Genomic DNA, 20378 nt, shown 5'->3' on the forward strand with positions numbered 1-20378 from the left:
CTCTCACTTCTGGCATGGTGAGGGAACAAGTTTCAGGGCTAGGTTCCTTTTCTTACCAAGAAGCCAACAAGATACATCTGAATCAAAGCAAATGACAGTAATAAAAAACATTAAAAAAAATGACCGTATCATAAACTTCAAAAAGTGGAAAATCATTTTAAATCCCAATTTTATAAAAAAGTTATTTTAATGTCCAAACGAGATTAACTTATCCTAAAGAAGACGTTGGAGACGCAGAAATGAAACCTTTGAACCAGAGATGTAGCCAATTCTAACAAGGTGTGGGGGGAGGGAGATCTTTCCCACTGTTCAGTGAGGAGCCAAGATGTAAAAAAGACTTCATTCTTTGACCATCTTTCCTAGGCATTCCGCCTGGCCTTGCTTCCATGCTGTGTCCACTAACATGTTTTCATTAGAGTCTTAGCACTGTTAGGTCAGTCTGCTACATTGCAGTCATGCTGAAGGCTGCCACTTTGGGAGAATTTGCTAGGGGGAGTGTGGCAGTCTACACCACTGCTCCTGCCTCCTTCCCAGCTACCCCCACTCCCTATTTTTATCTCAGGTCTTGGCATAAAAGCACCCAGACATTTACACCTGGAAGAAATCTCCAGCAGTCAAAGTCCCTGAAGATGGAATGCGTTACTACAGGGAGATGGTGAGCTTCCTGGCCCAGGGTGTGGCCAGATAGGGCTGGGTGACCACCTGGAGGGAAGATGTGGCAGGCATGCTGGTGTGAGCTATGGTTAGACCAATTCCGCAGGGTTGCGCAGGGTCTCTCCCAGTGTTGAGGCCATGATTGGGAATCAGATGCCGGGTGCACTCTTTGAGTGGCAGGAGTTCAGACTGGGGTGAGATCAGTGTGCTGTTTTCAGGAAAGTCTTCCAGAGGAGCACTGGGTAGACTTAAGACCGCCCAAGCCTCCTGGGGAAGGGCTGATGACCCTGCTTCCCCAAGTCAGCACCGAGTTGAGGAAGCAGAAAGCTCTGCAGGGCAGACATACCAGATGTCTTTTTGCCTGAGGTTGAAGTCTCTAAGGGGGTGGGTGTGATGGATTCCCAGCTGGGTCATGTTCCTTCTCTGCTATGTCCTAGACAGGAAGTCTTGGAAAGGTTACGTCACCTCCTGGAGGCGCCGTTTTTTCTTTAGTCAAACGGAGTTACACCTACTTTACAGGGTCTCTGTACAGGTTACATAAGACTCGTAAAGCGTGTGGTCCAGGATCCAGCACCCTGTAGGAGTTCAGTAAACGACGGTTTAATTCATTCCTCCTCTCTCAGTCTCCCGCGCCTGGATGTCTCTCTCACTTCTCCCCTCTGGGCTCTTTTCTCTGCGCGGTTTTGCTGGGCGCTGCGGCGGGAGCTGACTTGGCAACCTGAGGCTAGGAGCGCAGCCGGCTCCTCTGCACACTGGGGGAGGAGCCTGGGCAAGGTTTGGGAGCTCGCCAGTGCAGACAGGTATTTCCAGTCCGGCCAGAGAAGAAATGTGTGGAGGTGGGGATGGGGATAGGGATGGGGGAGGAGATCAGAGGAGCGGGGTGGATCCCCTGGGAAGAGGGCGGGGAGTCCTGCTCCCCGCTTGGTGCTCCTGCCGCCAGGCTCAGATTTCAACCCTAGCTGCCGCATCTGCGGTTAAGCCCTTTAGGGGAGAGGAGAGGCCCCAAGGTAGTCTACACGGGAAGGAGGGTGTGCAGGGCCAACTCCTGCGACCCCTGGAGCACGGGCCCTGACGGGCTTAGCTCCTCAAGCTGGAAGCGGGAAGCGGCGCACCGGCCTTTCCACGCTTCGTTGTATCGAGCTCCAGCAGGGGGCGACCCAAGCCCACGTGCCACCGAGTCCTGCTCTCTCGAAACTACAACTCCCAGGCCGCTCGGGGGTCGCGCCCGCCTCGACTCACCTTCTGCTCGCTCCAATTGGCCGCCGCGGGAGGGGGATTGGCGGTCTCCAGGGCGACGGGAGGCGCTCGGGGCATCCGAGGCGGGGAGGCGGGTCCGCCCCCTATTGTGTAGCTGGAAGAGTGGAGCCGAGCGGTGCGGAGCAGGTGAGGGCGGGGGCGTGCTGGGGGCAATGGAATAGGGGTGCCGGCGGGGGGATGGAGAACGGTGCGGGAGTTCTGGGGGGTAGGAGAAAGAGAGGGACTTGAGGAGAGAAGTGGAATTCTTTGGGGAGCAGAACTAGGGGAGTTCTGGGGAGCAACGGGGGATTCTTGGTGGGTGGGTGGGGCCCCCGGAGAACTGGAGTAGTTCTGGAGGTAATGCATGTGTGTAGGGGGAGGGGGTGGGGGGTGGTTCCTGGTGGGTTCCAAAAGCAAGGAGGAGTTCCAGGGGTCCGGAGAAGGCGAGGAAGAAGAGAATTGGGGGCGGGGTATCAGAAGTGTATTGTGGGCTGAGGTAGGAGAATTCTAGAGAGGGAAATTCCGGGGAGGAGAGGATGGTAGAGGAGAGGATGGGTGGGTGGGTGGTGATTCCGGAGGAGACAGAGAGTTCCTTGAAGCACAGAGGACCTGGTACAATTGGAGATCAGGTGTGAAAAATGGGAATTTGGTGGGGACTATGAGAAGTAGGGATAACCGTACTGGGAGAGAGTGCTGGGTGGGGAGACTACAAAGGTGAGGACATGGTGGGGGCAGAAGAGTTGTGAAGATCTTAGGAAAAGCAGAGGAATTCTGGGCAAACCTGGGTTACTCAGGTTTTCAGGAAACTGAGCCAGGAGAGAACTGGGGGTTCCTATGCATTTGGAAAAGGATATGTCCAGGAAGCATGGGAGAGCTGGCTGAGGGCAGTGGGAAGCAAGGGAGATATTTGCTGGTGAATTAGACATGCAGGGCCATTAAGTAGAGGCGGAGATCAGGCTGAGGGACATGGAGGATGTTTTATAGCCAGTGGGGAACTGGGAGACCAAGAGCAGGGTGGAGGCCCGCAGAGCAGAGTCTACTTGGATTTGCCTCTGTGACTTCCCTAGATGCTCAGGGGCTGGGGCTGTCAACAGTTCCACCTTTCATTCCCCAGGGCTCACTTTGTACACCCCAGGGAACTTGCAGGCTTTTTTGGCTTCTCACGGACCATGCCCTCCCCTGAGCTGGGGAAGGGAGAGCCTGGCAAACCTTGGGCCTGAGGATATGGAGGACGAGTAAGTGGGAGGAACTGGGGTGAGAAACTTGGGTCATGGTGTATGGCAGAGGGAGGGCTGCCTGGCAGCATCATGAAGAGGAAGCGGTGCCAGCCACCAGCCCAGGGACCTGCCCAGACCTGGAGGGTGCTGCCTGGGCCCCCCATACCGGTAGGTGGGGGAGGCAGCGCCTCCTCTCCCAGCTGCCTGACTCATTCACTGCTAAAGCAGTGCTGGGAGGCTGAGTGGAGAGAGTGGTACAGGGTCCCCAGCTTCCAGGGTTCACAGAGGCTGGGGGGTTGAGGCGAGGATTTGTGTGGGGATGCCCTGAGGGCCACTTTCAGGGGCTTCTCACCCAGGCTTTGCCCTCGATTGGCTCTGTGCCCCCCAAGCAACTCTCTCTTAGATCCTTAAGGTCTTTATTTATCACCGTGGAGTGGAGGTGATAATACTGGTTCTACCTTGCGATCTGCTACCTTGTTATTGGCGTCAGGACTAAGGAAAGAAAAGGCAGAGGAGGGTGGGCTGTGGGGGCTCTTCATCTCCTGTGCTTTCCTGACAAGCCTTTTTCCCAGTGAATAGGAACCCCAGTTCCCTCCTGGCTCAGCTCTCCAAGAGGCTTAGTCATCTGGATATCCCCAGAATTCTGCTTTTTCTAAGATCTTTCAAATCCTCTGCTCCCTACATGTCCTCCCCTGTCTGGTCCCCCCACCCAGCCCTCCCTCGCTCTCCCAGTACCCTCACCTCAGCCCTTCCCTCTACCTATCTGCTCTCTTCTCTCCTTTCTCATCCTTTGCTCACCTCCAGCTTTTCTCTAACTTTGAGGTTTCTTTTGGTGTCCAATACTGGCCCACTCTGCCTGTTGCCTTGAATTTTGCATCTAGATCTGGTGGTGCTCCAGAGAACGGCTTCATCGGGTGTTCCGTAAGCCAAGCCCTAACTGCCCAGAAGAGTGCGAGCTGACACCTGCTACCTGATCAGAAGGATTGACAGGGCTTGCTGGGCTGTGGACGTCCCCGGGCCCCTCCGTCTGGGCCCCTGTGGATAGGAGGGGCCGGGTGAGCAGGCAGCTGGGCTATGGTTTGGTGCCTCAGTCTGGCCATCCTCAGCCTGATCATCAGCCAGGGGGCTGACGGTGAGCTGGACTCCCTGGGCTCCAGAACTCCCTGGTGGCTTTCGGGTGGGGGGTGCTCCCCAGGGGGTTCTCTGTGAGTGTGCTGGGGGAGGGGAGGAATAACACTGGTTCCACGGAAGTCAAGGATTCCCTCAATCACTTCACAAAGGCCTGGGGAGCCTACGGAGGTGGAGAGGGTATCTCTCCTCCCAGCACAGATTCTGGTCCCCTGCTGTGTCTTCATGCCACCTGCCCCCTGCAGGTCGAGGGAAGCCCGAGGTGGTGTCAGTGGTGGGCCGGGCTGGGGAGAGTGCGGTGTTGGGCTGTGACCTGCTGCCCCCAGCCGGCCGGCCCCCTCTGCACGTCATCGAGTGGCTGCGCTTTGGATTCCTGCTTCCCATCTTCATCCAGTTCGGCCTCTACTCTCCCCGCATCGACCCTGATTACGTGGGTAAGGCTTATCCTCAGGTGGGAGGCTGGGAGGTATCCCCAACAAAGGCGGGCGGGGTAAAGTGGGCGCAAGACCTCTTCTTAACTGCTCTATCCCTGCCCCAACCTCATCTCCAGCTCCACTGCCTTAACTCCACTTAACAAGCATGGCTCTGCTCCTAAGCAGTGTTAATGCACTGAAGGATTCATTCATTTACAACACACACACACACACACACACTATAGCTGTGCTGTTTAGAACTCCACGTGGTCTGTTCCAAAGGAGATCCTGCAGCCTTATTTCAAGTATCCATCCTAATTCTCTAATCACTCTTCCTAGATTTCATCATGAAACCTCCCAGACTCCATGCTGATCCTCCCTGGTCTCCCTCCTTGGCCCTCTCCTGGTCCCTGGCTCTGCTCTCGGCTCACTCCTCCGCCCTCCTCCTCCCCTACTTTCCTAAATGCTAGTCTGGGGGTTCTAGGCTTCTAGGGAAAGGGCTGACGGGGCAGCAGGGTGGGTGGGTCTGTGACTGGTCTGCTTCTCCGCTGCTTCTTATTCGGAGTCCAGCCGAGATATGCACAGACAGGATGGGCTTGGGAGGACCAGACGCCCCTACAGATCAGCAAATGTGAGGGGCTGGATCGCTGCTTCAGGTGGCTCCTGTGGAGACTTAAAATAGTGTATAGGCCTCCCTGGGGGCCTTCTGCGCCCAGCTGGCTCTCTCGAAAGGCTCAGCTTCCTCCTAATCCCCAATGGAGCCTTAATCTGAGCGGTTTAGCTGTCTCAGAGGGCAGTGTGTGGGAGGCCTACGGCTGGGTCTGGGGCTGCTGGCAAGAGAGCTTGGCTGCTTCCTCCTCAGAGGAAGACCCAGGAAAGTCCACCTTGGGAGGACTTGGATGGGGGAAGGGGACCCCCTCCCTTTTCCCTCTTTAGTTTGAATCCTGGGAGAAGCACAGGATTGGCTGAGCTCTCACCAAAGGACAGGCCGAGCTGAGAGGGGCGGAGGCTCAGGCAGGTGCCACACAAGGGAAGAGTTTATTTTCAAACTGGGGGCAGTTGTTGGCAAACAGCCTGGTGGGAGTGGATGTGTCTACACAAGCCCCAGGAGAACTGCTGAAAGGGGGCCCCAATTAGGACAAGTAGACAGATGATGGCTTTGCCCACCAGCCCTCCCTCCCCACCTTCCTCAGTCCCTGCCTCTGCCTTCCTGGCTGGGGAGGGGTGGGCTGCCGGGCTGAGGCTGGGCAGGTTCTGAACATGGTCCTACAGAGGGTAAGGCTGGGGGAGGTGGAGGAGAGGGGAGAGAAGGGCTTTCCTTGGGACTCCCACAGGGAGGTATGCCACTCCCCTCTGCCCTCTGTCTTGTCTTGAGGTCCCTCCAGCAGACAGACCACTGAAGAGCAGCCACTTTGCTACCTGTGGGTTTTCTTCCTGTCTCTGCGGTGTTCCTTTGAGCTGCAAGAGCTGTGAGCAGGAACCTCTGGGGCTTTCTTCCTCCCCTTGCCCTTCGGGTCCACCCCTGCCCCCAGTCTGCAGCTCCAGGTCGGGCCAGGGCTAGTCTGGGGAGTCAGGGCCCAGGAAGGGAGGCCCCTGCGCCCATTAACCCTTTTACTGCATCCCAGTGTGGAAGGGGCCTCTCTGCCTTTGTGTGGAGGACTCCGGACTGCAGTTGCTAGGCAACGGGAGGTGGAGGTTGCTAAGGACAATGCTGTCCTGTCATAAACCCTCTGGGCAAGTGAAGGGGAGATGGCCTGGGACTGTGTGTGAGGCCTGTGGCCTAGAATGTGGGAGGGACCACGAGAGAGACTGTTGGGAGCTTTAGGGATCACACTGAACCGAAGGCTTCCAATCTGAGGATTCTAGAATCCGTCTAGCAGAGGAGACTGGATGTACAGTACAGAAGTGGTAAAAGGCAATATAAAACTAGCCAGGATTAAATTCTAGGGTTAAGTTAGCCCCTGTATGTAAAGTACCCAGCACGGAACCTGCACAGAGCGCCCGCGTGGTGCGAAACCGCGGCTTGACTTTTTCTGCACCAGCTTTCCTGGGGTGGGTCTTAGACCGACTCTTCTGGTCCATGGGACCAGCTTTTGGTCTTTGACTTTTGTGCTGAATTTCTTGGGAGTTTCGAGGTACCCCATACAGCAGAAGGGACATGAGTTTTTTTTACTGTCCTGAGTTGTCTGATGAAAATCAGTTATCTCCTCCTCCATTTAGAACACCCCTGCCCCCTCTAGTCATTTCCTCTTCCTACTATTTATCCTTCAAAACTCTCTGCATGGTCTCATCTTCCTGGAAGCCTTCCATACCCCTCTTGCTCCATAGTCTCTTGCAACATCTGGGCACAGTCAGCACCATTTGTGAGCTTCTGTGTGTATGTGAACTTGCACATGCACATGGGTGTGGGCTCCTTGCCTTCTGAGAGCGAAGACTGTGTCTCCTGCTCCCTCCACGTACCCCTGAAGTCCCTCAGGCTCTGGCTGTGCAAGTGGAGGGCGGGCCTCCAGGAGGGGGGCTCAGGACTCAGGGGACTCCGGCCTGCCTGCCTCTGGCCATCTTGCTCTTCTGTAACATTCCAGGTCTGGTGGTCCATATCTCACAGAGAAGTTAGGACAGACAGTACACTTTATTGGATGTTCTGATCAACAGCTATTTGGAGCTGTTGCCCATTGGCTAGCAGCATCCTCTGAGTGAGAGCATACTAAAGACGCTCAGTGACAGTGTCCTGAACATCACTTGATCCTACTAACACCAGTGTGCACTGGCAAGTACGCTGCATCATGAGAAAGAAGGCCTAGCTGTATCAATGTGATTTTTCACTTTTCTTTTTTTTTAATTTATTTTATTATTTTTAAAAATTTATTTATTTAAAAAAATTGGGGGGTAATTAAGCTCACTTATTTGTTTATTTTTAGAGGAGGTACTGGGGATTGAACCCAAGGCCTTGTGTGTGCTAAGCGTGCACTCTACCACTTAAGCTATATCCTCCCCCATGTGGCTGTGTGATTTTGAAGGAAGCCTAACCTCAGTTCCTTCCTCTATAATGGAATCCTTAGGAAGATTAAGAATGGTGACCGTGCTTGGTATGATGTGGCCTGTGTCCCTAACTCAGTTTCCCTCCCCTCTTCTTCCTTCTTTGTTGGGCTTGACGGTCATTATAATGAAATCACCATCATATGGGACTTAGAAGAGGTTGCAGTGGGGTCTGTGGGCTTCCATGGCTGGGCAGGTTGGGGTTACTGAGGAGCCCCCCGGTGGGTGGAAGGGTGTGATTTTGTTCAATATTTACCTACAAGACCCAGGCTTATCTTCTAGGTGGGGATTTAAACACCTAGCCCTGTAAGCAGCTCCACCCTTTCTAGAGAATCTGCACCCCTGGACTCATTCCTGGAAGAGAAAAGACCACAAAGCCAGCCTTAGCCTGGCCATCCAACTCGCCTTCCCTGGTGGCTTTAGGGACACTGCAGGTTTTGATTCTGTTTCAGAAAGATCACCCTGGAGGTGGAATGGACACAGACTGGAGGGGGCGAGTGCTCGAAGAGCTTCAGATTGTCCAGTGTTAGGAAGGGCTAAGGCGGGGCACAGTCTGGTTACGTTTGCGCATAACCCCAAAGATTTAGAAAGCGTCATCTGTCCATGTCCAAGGTCGAGGTGGGGCGGGCAGCTGGTGGATGCAGAGGGCAGGGGGTGGGAGGCACGGAGACCTCTTCGTGGGCTGTTGGAGTAACCTGGGTGAGAGATGCTCTGAGACTAGACTGAAGTGAAGCAGGTAGAGAGGGAAAAGATATTTAGGAGGTAGAATCTGAAAGGTTTCCTGCACATGCAGATGAAGGGGTAATGCAGAGAACAGTCTAGGGGACACCAGATTTCTGGAAGGGTGACGTGCCCGGGGGCGCTCTTCACTGATACAGGGGAGAAGAGGGCGAGGACGTGTCCCCCTGTAAGGGATGGGGTCAAGGTTGAATGCAGGCTGCTGAATTCAAGTCTGCTCGTTCATTTGTTCAACCGCTTTTACTGGAGCCCCTGCTGATGCCAGACACCATGCTGCCTGCCTCGCCTCCACCCCTCCTGGGTTTCTTTCTCTCTCTCATTTTGTAGATGAAGAAGCTGACACTGAGAGAGAGGTTAAGTAACCTTGGCCAAAGGAGTGCACGGCAGAGCTGGATGCTAGGTCTCTGTGGCTCCCCAGCCTGTGCATCTCCCACTAGGCTGCACCACCCAGGACCCACAAACCCGTCTGGGGTGCAGGGATCTGCCAGGGCAGGGGGCTGAGGGGTTCAGGGGGCACCCTCCATCCGAACCTGGTGGTGTGGTGTGGATGCTGACAGAGGTGGAAGGGCAGTGTCTGCTCGGCTAGGGGCTGGATGCTTTGTGGAGCTCTGTGGAGTCTGTCAGACGGGCCTGGATGCCCTGGGGCATGAGGGGAGGGGGTGAGGAGGCTGCTGACCTTGCTGCCTGGCTGGGCTGGACTCTGGCCACCCTAAGGCGCTTAGGCCGCTGATAATAGCCCTGGTGGATTAGAGGCTTTGATTGGCGAGGTCTGGATCCCCGCTCAGGCCCCAGACACTACTATGGTTTCTGGGGACAGAGTCCTCCGGCAGGAGTACTCCCGGGAGCCCCCTTACACAGAGAGCTCAGGGATGGGCAGATTCTGTGTGAATGCAGAGGAGACCCAGTGTTGGCTCTTCGGCCCCCTCCCCGTACAGTCCAGGAAGCCTCGTGTAGTTCAGTGGAGTGTCTGGTCTGCCTACTGCCGCTCTGGGTTTCTCTCTGTCTAAGCTGGGTCCCAGCTGCTGAAAGACAGGAGCCCTCAGAGGGGCTGAGGGAGGGGGCTGCCTCCATGACCCAACTGTACCTGTCCCGACCCCACTCTTCCAGGGTAATTGGGAGAGACTGAACCTTGACCTCTGAAAATGTGACCAGGGGGTTGGGGTTCCCAAGGGGTCCTTTCAGCACCCTTGACTCAGGGCTCCCCCACCAGGGCGTGTCCGGCTTCAGAAGGGGGCATCTCTCCAGATCGAGGGGCTCCGGGCTGAAGACCAGGGCTGGTATGAGTGCCGTGTGCTCTTCTTGGACCAGCACAGCCCCGAAGACGACTCTGCCAACGGCTCCTGGGTGCACCTCACAGTCAACTGTACGAAGCTGGGGGCAGGCAGAGGAGAAGGGAGGGGAGCAGAATGAGGAGGAAGAGGGGAAGGCCCCACCCTCACAGACACGCCTGTTTGCATCTTATCCCTCCCATCCACACCCACCCCACCTTTTGGGTTCTTCAAATTGAAATCCAGCTAGCCTTCTCAGTTCTGTGTTACGACTTCTTCCTCTCTCTTCCCTGCTCCTGCCTTGCTGGCAAGGAGAAGGTGATGGGTTGGGGGTAAGGGGGTGTTAAGCCCTGGGTGAAACATAGCTCATATATATATATATATATATATATATATATATATATATATATATATATATATATATAACTTTCTGTTTTTTCAAAACACTGTTTAACCCAGTACTTCACGAATCCTCTCTTCAACCCTAAGATGGAAGGAGATCATAATTACTCCCATTTCATAGATGAGGAGACGAGGGCACTGGGAGACCGGGTCATGCCACTAATGAGCGGCAGAGCAGAGTCTAGAACCCAGGCCTCCTGACTCCCAGGACAGTGCTCTTCCGGAGGGCACCTAGCTCTCTCCCAGCTCTGAACATCCAGCCTGTGCTCAGCTCTCTTGCCAACTCTGCAGGCCGTGTGGAGATGGGCTGGTACAGTCCCCACTAGGCTCCCGGTGCAGCAGACAGGGTAGCCTTGGGCTAGGAATTCCTGTGAAGCTGGGCAGGTTGGTGGGCTGAGGGCTGCAACACTGTTGCAGCTCTCTGGTCCCTGGATGCTGCTCTTTGGGCTGATCACCCCTCTGGCCATCCCTGACACCTCTCTCCTTGCAGCGCCCCCTCAGTTCCTGGAGACACCTCCCCAGGTGCTAGAAGTGCGGGAACTGGAGCCCGTGACCCTGCGTTGTGTGGCCCGTGGCAGCCCCCAACCTCGTGTGACTTGGAAGCTCCGAGGACAGGACCTTGGCCAAGGCCAGAGTCAGGTGCAGGTGAGTCTCCAGGCTGGACAGGGTGGACCAGGTAGAATGTGGGGCAGGTGGAGGCCTGGGAGTGGGGCTGGAGGACAGGGAGGAAGGCCAGACTGGGAGACTGGCCAGACAAGGGTTTTTGCACTGGCTTCCCTGAGCCTGGCACGCTCTCTCCCTCTGCTGGCCAGCCTCGGAAGTGCAGGGTCTGAGTCCTGCCGTGGGAAGGGGACACGTGGGTCCTTCCTCACTGACTTCTCCTCTAGGTGCAGAACGGGACCCTGCGGATCCGGCAGGTGGAGCGAGGCAGCTCTGGAGTCTACACCTGCCAAGCCTCCAGTACTGAGGGCAGCTCCACCCACGCCACCCAGCTGCTGGTGCTAGGTGCTGTCCCCAGGGAGGGCTGGGAAATAGGACATCTGTGTGAGAGGACTGTGACCTGAGGCTGGGGGTGCACACAGCAGGATTGGGGCAGGGGGAGACTTGTGCTTGAAGGCAGGGTCCCATGAAGAGGAAGGACCTCCTAATGCAAGCTGTTCCTCTAAAACCAGCATCTTGCTTGTAAAAGGATCAGTGAACAGACAGTAGATACGTAGTGCCCAGCAGTGTGGCACAGTGGAACGGGCGTGGGTCCTGGGGTTAGACCATGAGCCATGTAGCTCCCCGACCCTCAGTTTCCTCATCTGTACAGAGGGGTTCATCCCTACCTCTCAGGACTGTTACAAGAATTTAATTAGGTTCAACCAACCACGGAGTAATTCCTGGCCAAGACCCTCCCTTTGGAGAAGTAGACCCTGCCTCCGTGGAGCCTCCCACCTACGGGGGAGGATAAGCCACATCAGTGAAGTGTGGCTTCCCCGGGCGCTGCTGGAAAGGCAGCGCGGGGCAGTGGTTAAGGGTGCAGTCCGGCGTGGAGAAGGCCTGAACATGCATCTTGCCTTCCCTGCTGATCTCGGGCAAGTCATCACACAGCCTCTCTGCCTCTGAGCCTTCATTTCTTCATCTGTGGAGTGGAGACAGTCATTCCCACCACAAAAGGCTCTGGTGAGGATTAAATGAGATGATGCAGGTAGAGTGCTTAGCGGTGCCCGGCGGGCCTGGAGGTGCTCTGTAGGCCAGCTCATATCATTACGTCTTACTGCTGACTGCTCGTGCAGCAGGAGCCCGGAGAGGGGAGACAGCAGCTGCCCTTAGTGCCCGAAAGAGTTTGGAAGGGTTGACATATGAAAAGATGGTTCGGATAACAAGGGCCCATGGGCTGGGTCAAGAAGTCTGAGCTTAGTGTACTAGGAGCCAGGAACTGTGGTGGGTCCTTGAGCAGAAGTGTTCTGTGGCCAAAGGGAGCATTTCTGCATGAATGGCATCAGAGTGGCAGAGATGGGGGAGCCTGGAGCCTGGGAGTGCTGCAGCATCTTGGGTAATGTTTTGGGTACATGGATTAGGGTAGGAGACACAGAGGTGATTTAAGATGTGACAGATGAGGGATGTAAAGGGTAAATGTGCAGAGAGTTAAAACTGATCGCCCCCAACACAGACACACACACACACACACACACACACACACACACACACACACACACACACACACACAGAGGAAACTGGGTAAATGGGGTTGTCCCTGGTGGGAAGGGGAGCTGGCCTCGGGGAGAGGAGGAACTTTTGTTACATACAAGAGTTAGGACCTATTTGCATTCCCCAAGCGGTAGCATCCAGCCCTGTATTCCAGAGGGCAGACCTGGGAAGAATTGTACAAGTAACCTCAAGATTCCTGGAAGACTGCGCTGAGGCCCCTCCTTCCCCTTGTGCTCCCCACTACAGGACCCCCAGTCATTGTGGTGCCCCCCAAGAACAGCACGGTCAATGCCTCCCAGGATGTTTCCCTGGCCTGCCGGGCTGAGGCGTACCCTGCTAACCTCACCTATAGCTGGTTCCAGGACAGCATCAATGTCTTCCACATTAGGTGAGGCCTGGAGATGCGGTGGGGATGGGGAACTGGTGGGCTGACTAAGAAATCCTTTGGCTAAGCAAGGCCTGGCCCACCCCACCCCCAATCCCCGGCCTCCATATTGCAGCCGCCTGCAGTCCCGAGTGCGGATCCTGGTGGATGGCAGCTTGCGGCTGGAGGCCGCCCAGCCTGATGATGCCGGCCGCTACACCTGTGTGCCAAGCAACGGCCTCCCACGGCCGCCCTCGGCCTCTGCCTACCTCACTGTGCTCTGTAAGCCTGACCCCTGTGCCCTCCCCAGACTGCTCCCCTCAGCTGGGCCAGGCCCAGCTCTGTCTCCATGACTCACCACTGCTTCCCCCAGACCCAGCCCAGGTGACCGCGATGCCTCCTGAGACACCCCTGCCCGTGGGCATGCGGGGGGTGATCCGGTGCCCAGTTCGTGCCAACCCCCCACTGCTCTTTGTCAGCTGGACCAAGGATGGGCAGGCCCTGCAGCTGGACAAGGTACGGGCTTGGGGGAGGGGAGAGAGGGCTTCGCTTGGTAGTATTTTAATCAGGACCGCTGGGGTGTAGTCAGCTCAGTTTAATTCAGTTCAGTGACTGGGGAACATCCACTTCTCACAAGGTGCTGTGCAGGGTGTCACGTGGGGAGCAGGAGCAAACAGACACCGTGCCCGGGGGGGAGGACAGCAACTCAGACACTGCTAGACCAGGGAAGGGGCGAGCATGTCCTCTTGGGGCTGGTGGAGGACAGCTCAGCAGCGCCTTCTGGGACTGGGGATGGGCCCTGAAGGGCGGACAGACATTCCACACGGAAACCAGGGCCCAGAGGCAGGAAACTGTATAGCGCCTTTATGGCATAATGAGTCGTCCAGTTGGGTGGGAGCTCCAGTGCCTGTGGGGACAGGAATGGTCTGGAGAAATCTGGAAAGACGGGTTGGGATCAAAAGGAGGAATTATAGATGCCAACTTATTACCTCATTCCAGGGCAATTGAGATCTTTTGTTTGTCTGCAAAGACTGTAAATTCCTTGTGGGCTAGTGTTGCATCTTTTAATCCAGTGTCCCCAGGGCTTCTGAGATTGCAATACTCAATACGTTTTTGCTGAATGTTTTAAAATAAAGTCCAGAGGTGTTCAGGGCCAGTGACCTTGCTTGAGCAATGGTGTGACTGCGTCAGAGCTGTAAGCAGTGGGGTCTGTCAGATGGGATGGAGGGGGAAGAGAGTGGACCTACGGAGAGGGGCTCAGAGGCTGTTGAAATGAGGGTGCAGATGAGAGGTTATGGGGCCTGGGTTAGAGAGGACAATGCGAAGATGGATGGGACAGACACGGAGAGTGAGTGAGTGAGGAGTCAGATGTTAGCCTTTAACACAGAAATCGGGAAGCCGGGAAGAACTGATACGGGGTGGACGGTGCGGAAGGTCATCGTAGAATGTCACCGTGGGAAGACAACTAGGTGAGGACCCAGCAGGCAGGGAGTCCACATCACTCAGCCCCGGGGGCACCATTCACACTGGATTCCCTGCGAGTGGCTCCCTCGGAGGCTGCGGTCCTGGCCTTCTCACCCATTCGTAGCGGCCTCTCTGTAGGAAAGAGAGGGGAAGGGCTGGAATTCAGAGAGAGGTCCAGCTCAGAGGTAGGGGTGTGGCATCCTCTGCGAGGACGTGGGTCTCTCGGGCTGGCTCCCTCCCGACAGTTGCCTCTCTCCATCTTGGGCTTGCTGCTGCTGAGTCCCTCTCTGGTTGTCTTCTCTTCTTCCTTCCAGTTCCCTGGCTGGTCCCAGGGCCCAGAAGGCTCCCTGGTCATTGCCCTGGGGAACGAGGATGCCCTGGGAGAATACTCCTGCACCCCCTACAACAGTCTTGGGACTGCAGGGCCCTCCCCGGTGACCCGTGTGCTCCTCAAGGTGAGGCTCGGGGGTGGGGAAGGGTGTCAGCCACAGCGGGTCAGGTGGCTGAAGATGAGCCTGGCAGTGACACCAGGCTGATGGAGGGGGTGGGACAGACACTCTTAGGGAGGGACTTCCAAATCTGTATTTCCCACGGTGGCTACAGCAGCAGCTGTCAGATGCCATCCCAGAGGTTTTTGCAGAGATGGTGCTGGGGAGGTGGGACATGAGTCACACAACACATCCACAAAGTAAGATACCCTGCCCACCCCACCCCTTAAACTGGGACCGTGCAGCCTCTCTCTGGAAGGAAGAGAGTGGGGAGCAAAGGGGAGGGTGAAGGGTGTCCACTGAGGCTTGTATATCTCCACAGAGGCCTCCCGCCCATCAGTCCTTTTCTCTCCCACCACTGTCTCCAGCCCCTGGAGAACAGACAGAGCAAGAGAGACACTGAGCCATGGAGACAGATGTGGTGTGAAGGGGCCCCGGCGAGGGGGAGTAACGACCCTTAGACAGCAGTGTGAGAGAGCCCGCTCTCAATGCCGGATTTGGCTTGCAGGCTCCCCCAGCTTTTCTAGAACGGCCCAAGGAAGAATATTTCCAAGAAGTAGGGCGGGAGCTACTCATCCCCTGCTCTGCCCGAGGAGACCCATCTCCTACTATCTCTTGGGCCAAGGTAAGGCTGCTGACCCAACTCTGCCTGTATGCATGTCCCCACCCCCGCCTCCGTGCCCCTGGCCATGTTGTGGGAGGAGGGTGGCTGGGAGAGAGGCTGCCAGAGGCAGGGTGGGGTGGAAATGAGCTCCTGGAGAGATGAGTGGCGCCCTTGGTGAGGGGTGGCTGCGTGTGTCCTCAGGGCTGACCAGTGGTTCTGTAGGTGGGCCGGGGGCTGCAGGGCCAGGCCCAGGTGGACAGCAACAGTAGCCTCATCCTGCGACCACTGACCAAGGAGGCCCATGGGCGCTGGGAGTGCACGGCCAGCAATGCTGTGGCCCGGGTGGCCACCTCCACAAATGTCTACGTGCTGGGTTAGTGGCTGCAGAGCTGGCTGGAGAGGGGAATGAGTCTTTTTTAGAGGCCCCGATGGGGATCTTGGGTGGGGAGCCCCTGGGGTGATGGGTGGAGGGCAGAAGCTCTGGGACTCCCCTGAGTTTTTCACCACGCCTCAGGGCCCTGACCATCATCCCTCCATTCCCCCTACCCAGGCACCAGCCCCCACGTGGTCACCAATGTGTCCGTGATGCCTTTGCCCAAGGGTGCCAATGTCTCCTGGGAGCCTGGCTTTGATGGTGGCTATCTGCAGAGATTCAGTGTCTGGTACACCCCACTGTGAGTGACCTGGCCCTGCTACTCCTTTTCTCCCCACCTGGATTCTCTCTGGCCCTCTGCCCTTCTCCCACCCCTCCATCCCAGCCCTGCCCTAACTCTGCTGCCTGATTTCTAGAGAATCTTAGGTCCCAGGTCCTGAGACCCTGGATGGTTGGGGTGGGGGGAGAGGTCACCTCTCTGGACTCCTACCTTCCTGCTCTTCCTAGTTCATGAGGTGCCCCCCATTTCCTCCTGTCCTCCAGGGCAAAGAGGCCGGACCGAGCCCACCACGACTGGGTGTCCCTGGCGGTGCCAATGGGGGCTGCTCACCTCCTAGTGCCAGGGCTGCAGCCGCACATCCAGTACCAGTTCAGCGTCCTCGCTCAGAACAAGCTGGGAAGTGGACCCTTCAGCGAGATCGTCTTGTCTGCCCCTGAAGGTGAGAGGCCTCTTACCCAGAGCAGCAGACAAGGATGGGGACGGGCTGTAGGGAAAATCTGGATATGGGAGGATCTGGGTGGGAGGAGGCAGAGGTGCCCGACAGCCTGGGGGCCAGAGGGGTTCGTGGAGGATGATCCAGACTTGTCTTCAGGGACTCTGGGAGAACAGCTGGGCACCAGGGGCTGTGGAAGTCCAGGGGAGCAGGGGAGGAGCCCCGGAAATCCAATCTTTACAGGCCTCTCTGTCCCATTCAGGGCTTCCTACCACACCAGCTGCCCCCAGCCTACCCCCAACAGAGATGCTGCCTCCCCTGTCCCCTCCCCGAGGTCTGGTGGCAGTGAGGACACCCCGGGGGGTACTCTTGCATTGGGATCCTCCAGAACTGGTCCCTAAGAGACTGGATGGCTACGTCCTGGAGGGTCGGCAAGGCGCCCAGGGCTGGGAGGTGCTGGACCGGGCCGTGGCAGGCACTGAAATGCAGCTGTTGGTGCCAGGACTTATCAAGGTAGGTGTGGGAGGCAGGCACAGGGAGGGTCCTCCCAGCCGCTCTTCAAGCACACTGCTCCATTCCCCAAACCTGCTCTCACCCTGATAGGACCGTCCTCCCCTCCGGCTCCTACTCCATCCTTCCCTTAGGACTGCAGAGTCTCTCAGGATGGGGTGGGGTGGGCGGTGCTGGGCCCTGACCCCCTTCCTGGACCCCAACCCCCAGGATGTTCTCTATGAGTTCCGCCTTGTGGCCTTTGCCGGTAGCTATGTCAGCGACCCCAGCAACACGGCCAACGTCTCCACTTCCGGTGAGAACCTGGCAGGAGGGCAGAGCCCTGGGGATTGAGGGTCTGGGAGCCCACTAAGTCGTGGACACCGACCCTTCCTCGTGGCCCCTTGCCCAGGCCTGGAGGTGTATCCCTCGCGCACCCAGCTGCCCGGCCTCCTGCCCCAGCCGGTGCTGGCCGGCGTGGTGGGCGGGGTCTGCTTCCTGGGCGTGGCTGTCCTCGTGAGCATCCTGGCCGCCTGCCTCATGAACCGGCGCAGAGCTGCGCGTCGCCGCCGCAAACGCCTCCGCCAAGGTAGGCCACCTGGGGCCCCGCCCACATGAGGGCCACGCCCCTCCATAAGCACCTCCTATCTGGAGGAAAAATGACCTCCCTCCAGCATGGGCCAGGTGTGTTACCACCTCCCGCGTCCTGCTTCCTGACTGGCCTCCACTTTTACAGAGCCTATGGGGTTGGGCGCCTGATGCTGGGTGAGAAGGTCAGCGCCTTGAGCCCTGGTGGGGCTTGGTTTTGCCTGTGTCACCTCTAGTTCTCTTGCCCTTGCAGATCCACCTCTTATCTTCTCTCCCACCGGGAAGTCAGCTCCACAGTAAGTCCCTCCACTTCCTTGCCTTCCTCTCCCTTCCCACTATGAGCGCCAGGGTTCTCTGCTTCCTTTTCTGCACCTTGGGGAGGGATAGGAGAGGGAACAGAAGTGAGAGGGAGGTGAGGATGGGAGTGCAGAGGCCCCAGCCTGGGGGCCGGTCCAGTGTTGCCTGTGCCTTCCCTACACCCCTCCACCCCTCCACCATGTGGGTCCTTTTCTCCCTTGCTCTCCCTAGCTCTGCTCTGTTCTGCATCAAACCTCTCAAGGCCTGACGCTGGTTCCTGGGAGGGGGACTGGCCCCCTACCACAGACCCTGATCTCCTGTCCTTCCCCAGCTCTGCTCCGGGCTCGGGCAGTCCTGACAGCGTGGCGAAGCTGAAACTCCAGGGTTCCCCAGTCCCCAGCCTGCGCCAGAGTCTGCTCTGGGGGGAGCCTGCTGGATCCCCCAGCCCCCCTCCGGATCCTCCACCTAGCCGGGGGCCCTTACCCCTGGAGCCCATTTGCCGGGGACCAGATGGGCGCTTTGTGATGGGACCCAACGTGGGGGCCCCCCAAGAAAGGTCGGGCCTGGAGCAGGCGGAGCCTCGGGCCCCAGCCCGGCGTCAGGCCAGGTCCTATGATTGCAGCAGCAGCAGCCCCAGTGGGATGCCCCAGCCCCTCTGCATTGCAGACATCAGCCCTGTGGGACTCCCTCCTGCAGCCCCACCCAGTCCGCTCCCAGGTCCAGGACCCCTGCTTCAGTACCTGAGCTTGCCCTTCTTCCGGGAGATGAATGTAGATGGAGACTGGCCCCCCTTGGAGGAGCCCAGGCCTGCTCCACCCCCAGATTACATGGATACTAGGCCTGGCCCCACCTCATCTCTCCTCCACACCCTGGACTCCCCCTCAGAGTCCTCCACAGCAGTGCTTCAGGGTGCTGTGGTTGGGGTTGGGGCCCCCCCAGAGCCCCCATACACAGCACTGGCTGACTGGACACTCAGGGAGCGGCTACTGCCAAGCCTACTCCCTGCCGCCCCTCGGGGCAGCCTCACAAGCCAGAGCAGCGGGCGGGGCAGCGCCTCGTTCCTTCGGCCCCCCTCCACAGCCCCCTCTGCAGGAGGCAGCTACCTCAGCCCCGCTCCAGGAGACACCAGCAGCTGGGCCAGTGGCCCTGAGAGGTGGCCCCGAAGGGAGCATGTGGTGACAGTCAGCAAAAGGTGAGGGCAGTCCCTGCCCAACCCTGCCTTATCAGACTCTCCCCAGCCCTCTCCTACGCCCTTGGCCTTCTCTGCTCCATTCCCACCCTGGGACTAGGAGAGCTGTCTCCTTGCGGAAGCTTTTGCTGAGGCCCAGGGATCTTCAGAGGAAACCCATGGTCCAGCCTCCATGTGGGGTCCCTCCTTTTCTGGCTTTTCTGGCCACCCTCTGTTCCCCCATCCACACCATGCATTTGCCCCTTTTAACAGGAGGAACACATCTGTGGATGAGAACTATGAATGGGACTCAGAATTCCCAGGGGACATGGAATTGCTGGAGACTCTGCACCTGGGCTTGGCTGGCCCTCGATCTCGACTTGAAGCTGAGCCAGAGCTAGGTGTGTGAGCCCCCTAGAAAGGCGGGCACCGTAGCCTCGCTGACCCAGTCTGCTACCAGTGGGGCCCTGTGCCCCAGGCACTCTCCTCTCACTCCCTTGTCTCCTCAGCCCTGGGAGGCCCTAGAGAACTTCACGGTGCTGGGAAACCTTGAGACTGCACCCAGGGGGCCTTAAGACTTCTTCCTTTCCTTGTTCTGCCCTCTTGCAGGTGCGAAGACTCCAGAGGAGAGCTGCCTCTTGACCACTGCCCATGCTCCTGGCCCTGAGGCCCGTTGTGCTGCCCTTCGGGAGGAATTCCTGGCCTTCCGCCGCCGCCGAGATGCCTCTCGGGCTCGGCTACCAGCCTATTTAGCCTATCGACAGCCAGTCTCCCACCCTGAGCAGGCCACTCTGCTGTGAACACCCTAATGTGAGGCAGGGTGAAGGCATACGGATCCTGCAAAGGAGGCCCCCAGCAAGACCTAGCTTCAGCCTGGGACACTGCCCCTGGCCCTTGGTGCTCAGGCACAAACCCTGACTGTGGGCTTGGTGTGGGCTGTATGTGCTGAAACCCCTAGGATCTGGGAACTGAAACAGGGATCTTAGGTATGCCCGTGTGTGTGTGTGTGTGTGTGTGTGTGTGTGTGTGTGTGTGTGTGTGTGGTGTTTGTGGTGTGGGTGAGGTTTTTTACAGGTGAATAAAGAAAGTCTGAAAACTGTTTCTGTGTGTCATCTGGCTTTTAATCTGAGAGAGAGGTAGAAAAATCTCTGAACCCTAAAAAAGGAGGGGACTCTTCCTGAATGAATGGAGATGCATTCAACATCCATTCAAAAAACACTTACTGAGTGCCTACTCAGCTACTGGAGACCAGCCGTTGAGCTTGATGCTGAGAAAGTACAAAGTTTACAAGACATGTCTTTGCCCTTGGGGAGTTCTTTCTGGTCGTTGAAGCAGGCAAGTAAAGAAATAGTTACAGTATGATGCGATAAGTTCTGTGATAAAGCTATGTGTTGGTTATTATGGTAGCTCAAAGGGAGGAATCAGCAAACTGAATGCTTACAGCTTGTGCTGGGACAAATGCTACCTATGGGTGCTCCTGAGCATCCCCATCAAAGTGAGAACAATGGTGATAGCTAAAACTGAGCATGTGCCAGATAATGCTCT

At 57.2% G+C, this 20378-nt stretch overlaps 1 protein-coding gene and 1 long non-coding RNA gene across 10 annotated transcripts; one reads left to right on the forward strand and one right to left on the reverse strand.

Annotated features, from left to right (window-relative positions):
• The first annotated feature begins 1538 nt into the window (after positions 1-1538).
• IGSF9 (immunoglobulin superfamily member 9) lies at positions 1539-19934 on the forward strand. 8 transcript variants are annotated; one of them, XM_032463936.1, is made up of 21 exons: positions 1539-2037; positions 3989-4239; positions 4388-4669; positions 9633-9785; positions 10583-10737; positions 10980-11097; positions 12532-12673; positions 12786-12931; positions 13023-13165; positions 14428-14568; positions 15110-15226; positions 15428-15578; positions 15756-15879; positions 16122-16297; positions 16554-16804; positions 16895-17096; positions 17193-17369; positions 17622-17664; positions 17997-18857; positions 19107-19234; positions 19443-19934. In XM_032463936.1, exons 2-21 carry the CDS (start codon positions 4182-4184, stop codon positions 19631-19633), a joined length of 3759 nt encoding a protein of 1252 aa, XP_032319827.1. In that variant the 5' UTR covers positions 1539-2037; positions 3989-4181; the 3' UTR covers positions 19634-19934. The 8 variants fall into 8 exon arrangements, with proteins under 8 accessions (XP_032319827.1, XP_032319831.1, XP_032319834.1 ...); XM_032463940.1 differs by having other exon boundaries at positions 4481-4669; XM_032463941.1 differs by having other exon boundaries at positions 1540-2037; positions 17012-17096.
• LOC116658690 lies at positions 14046-18427 on the reverse strand. Of its 2 annotated transcripts, none has more exons than XR_004313948.1 (3): positions 18406-18427; positions 16189-16291; positions 14046-14245 (listed from the first exon to the last, which is right to left on the reverse strand). It is a non-coding gene; the product is annotated as an uncharacterized LOC116658690 (long non-coding RNA). The 2 variants fall into 2 exon arrangements; XR_004313949.1 differs by lacking the exon at positions 18406-18427 and adding an exon at positions 16887-17023.
• Positions 19935-20378: the final 444 nt, after the last annotated feature.

This window comes from Camelus ferus, chromosome 21 (genome assembly GCF_009834535.1).
Source record: "Camelus ferus isolate YT-003-E chromosome 21, BCGSAC_Cfer_1.0, whole genome shotgun sequence".
Taxonomy (NCBI): domain Eukaryota; kingdom Metazoa; phylum Chordata; class Mammalia; order Artiodactyla; family Camelidae; genus Camelus; species Camelus ferus.

Coding starts and splice junctions, on each gene's coding strand:
- IGSF9 (XM_032463936.1), top strand. CDS start 4,182: ATGGTTTGGTGCCTCAGTCTGGCCATCCTCAGCCTGATCATCAGCCAG. Junction 12,674..12,785: donor ATCAATGTCTTCCACATTAG/GTGAGGCCTGGA, acceptor TCCATATTGCAG/CCGCCTGCAGTCCCGAGTGC. Junction 16,298..16,553: donor CGTCTTGTCTGCCCCTGAAG/GTGAGAGGCCTC, acceptor TGTCCCATTCAG/GGCTTCCTACCACACCAGCT.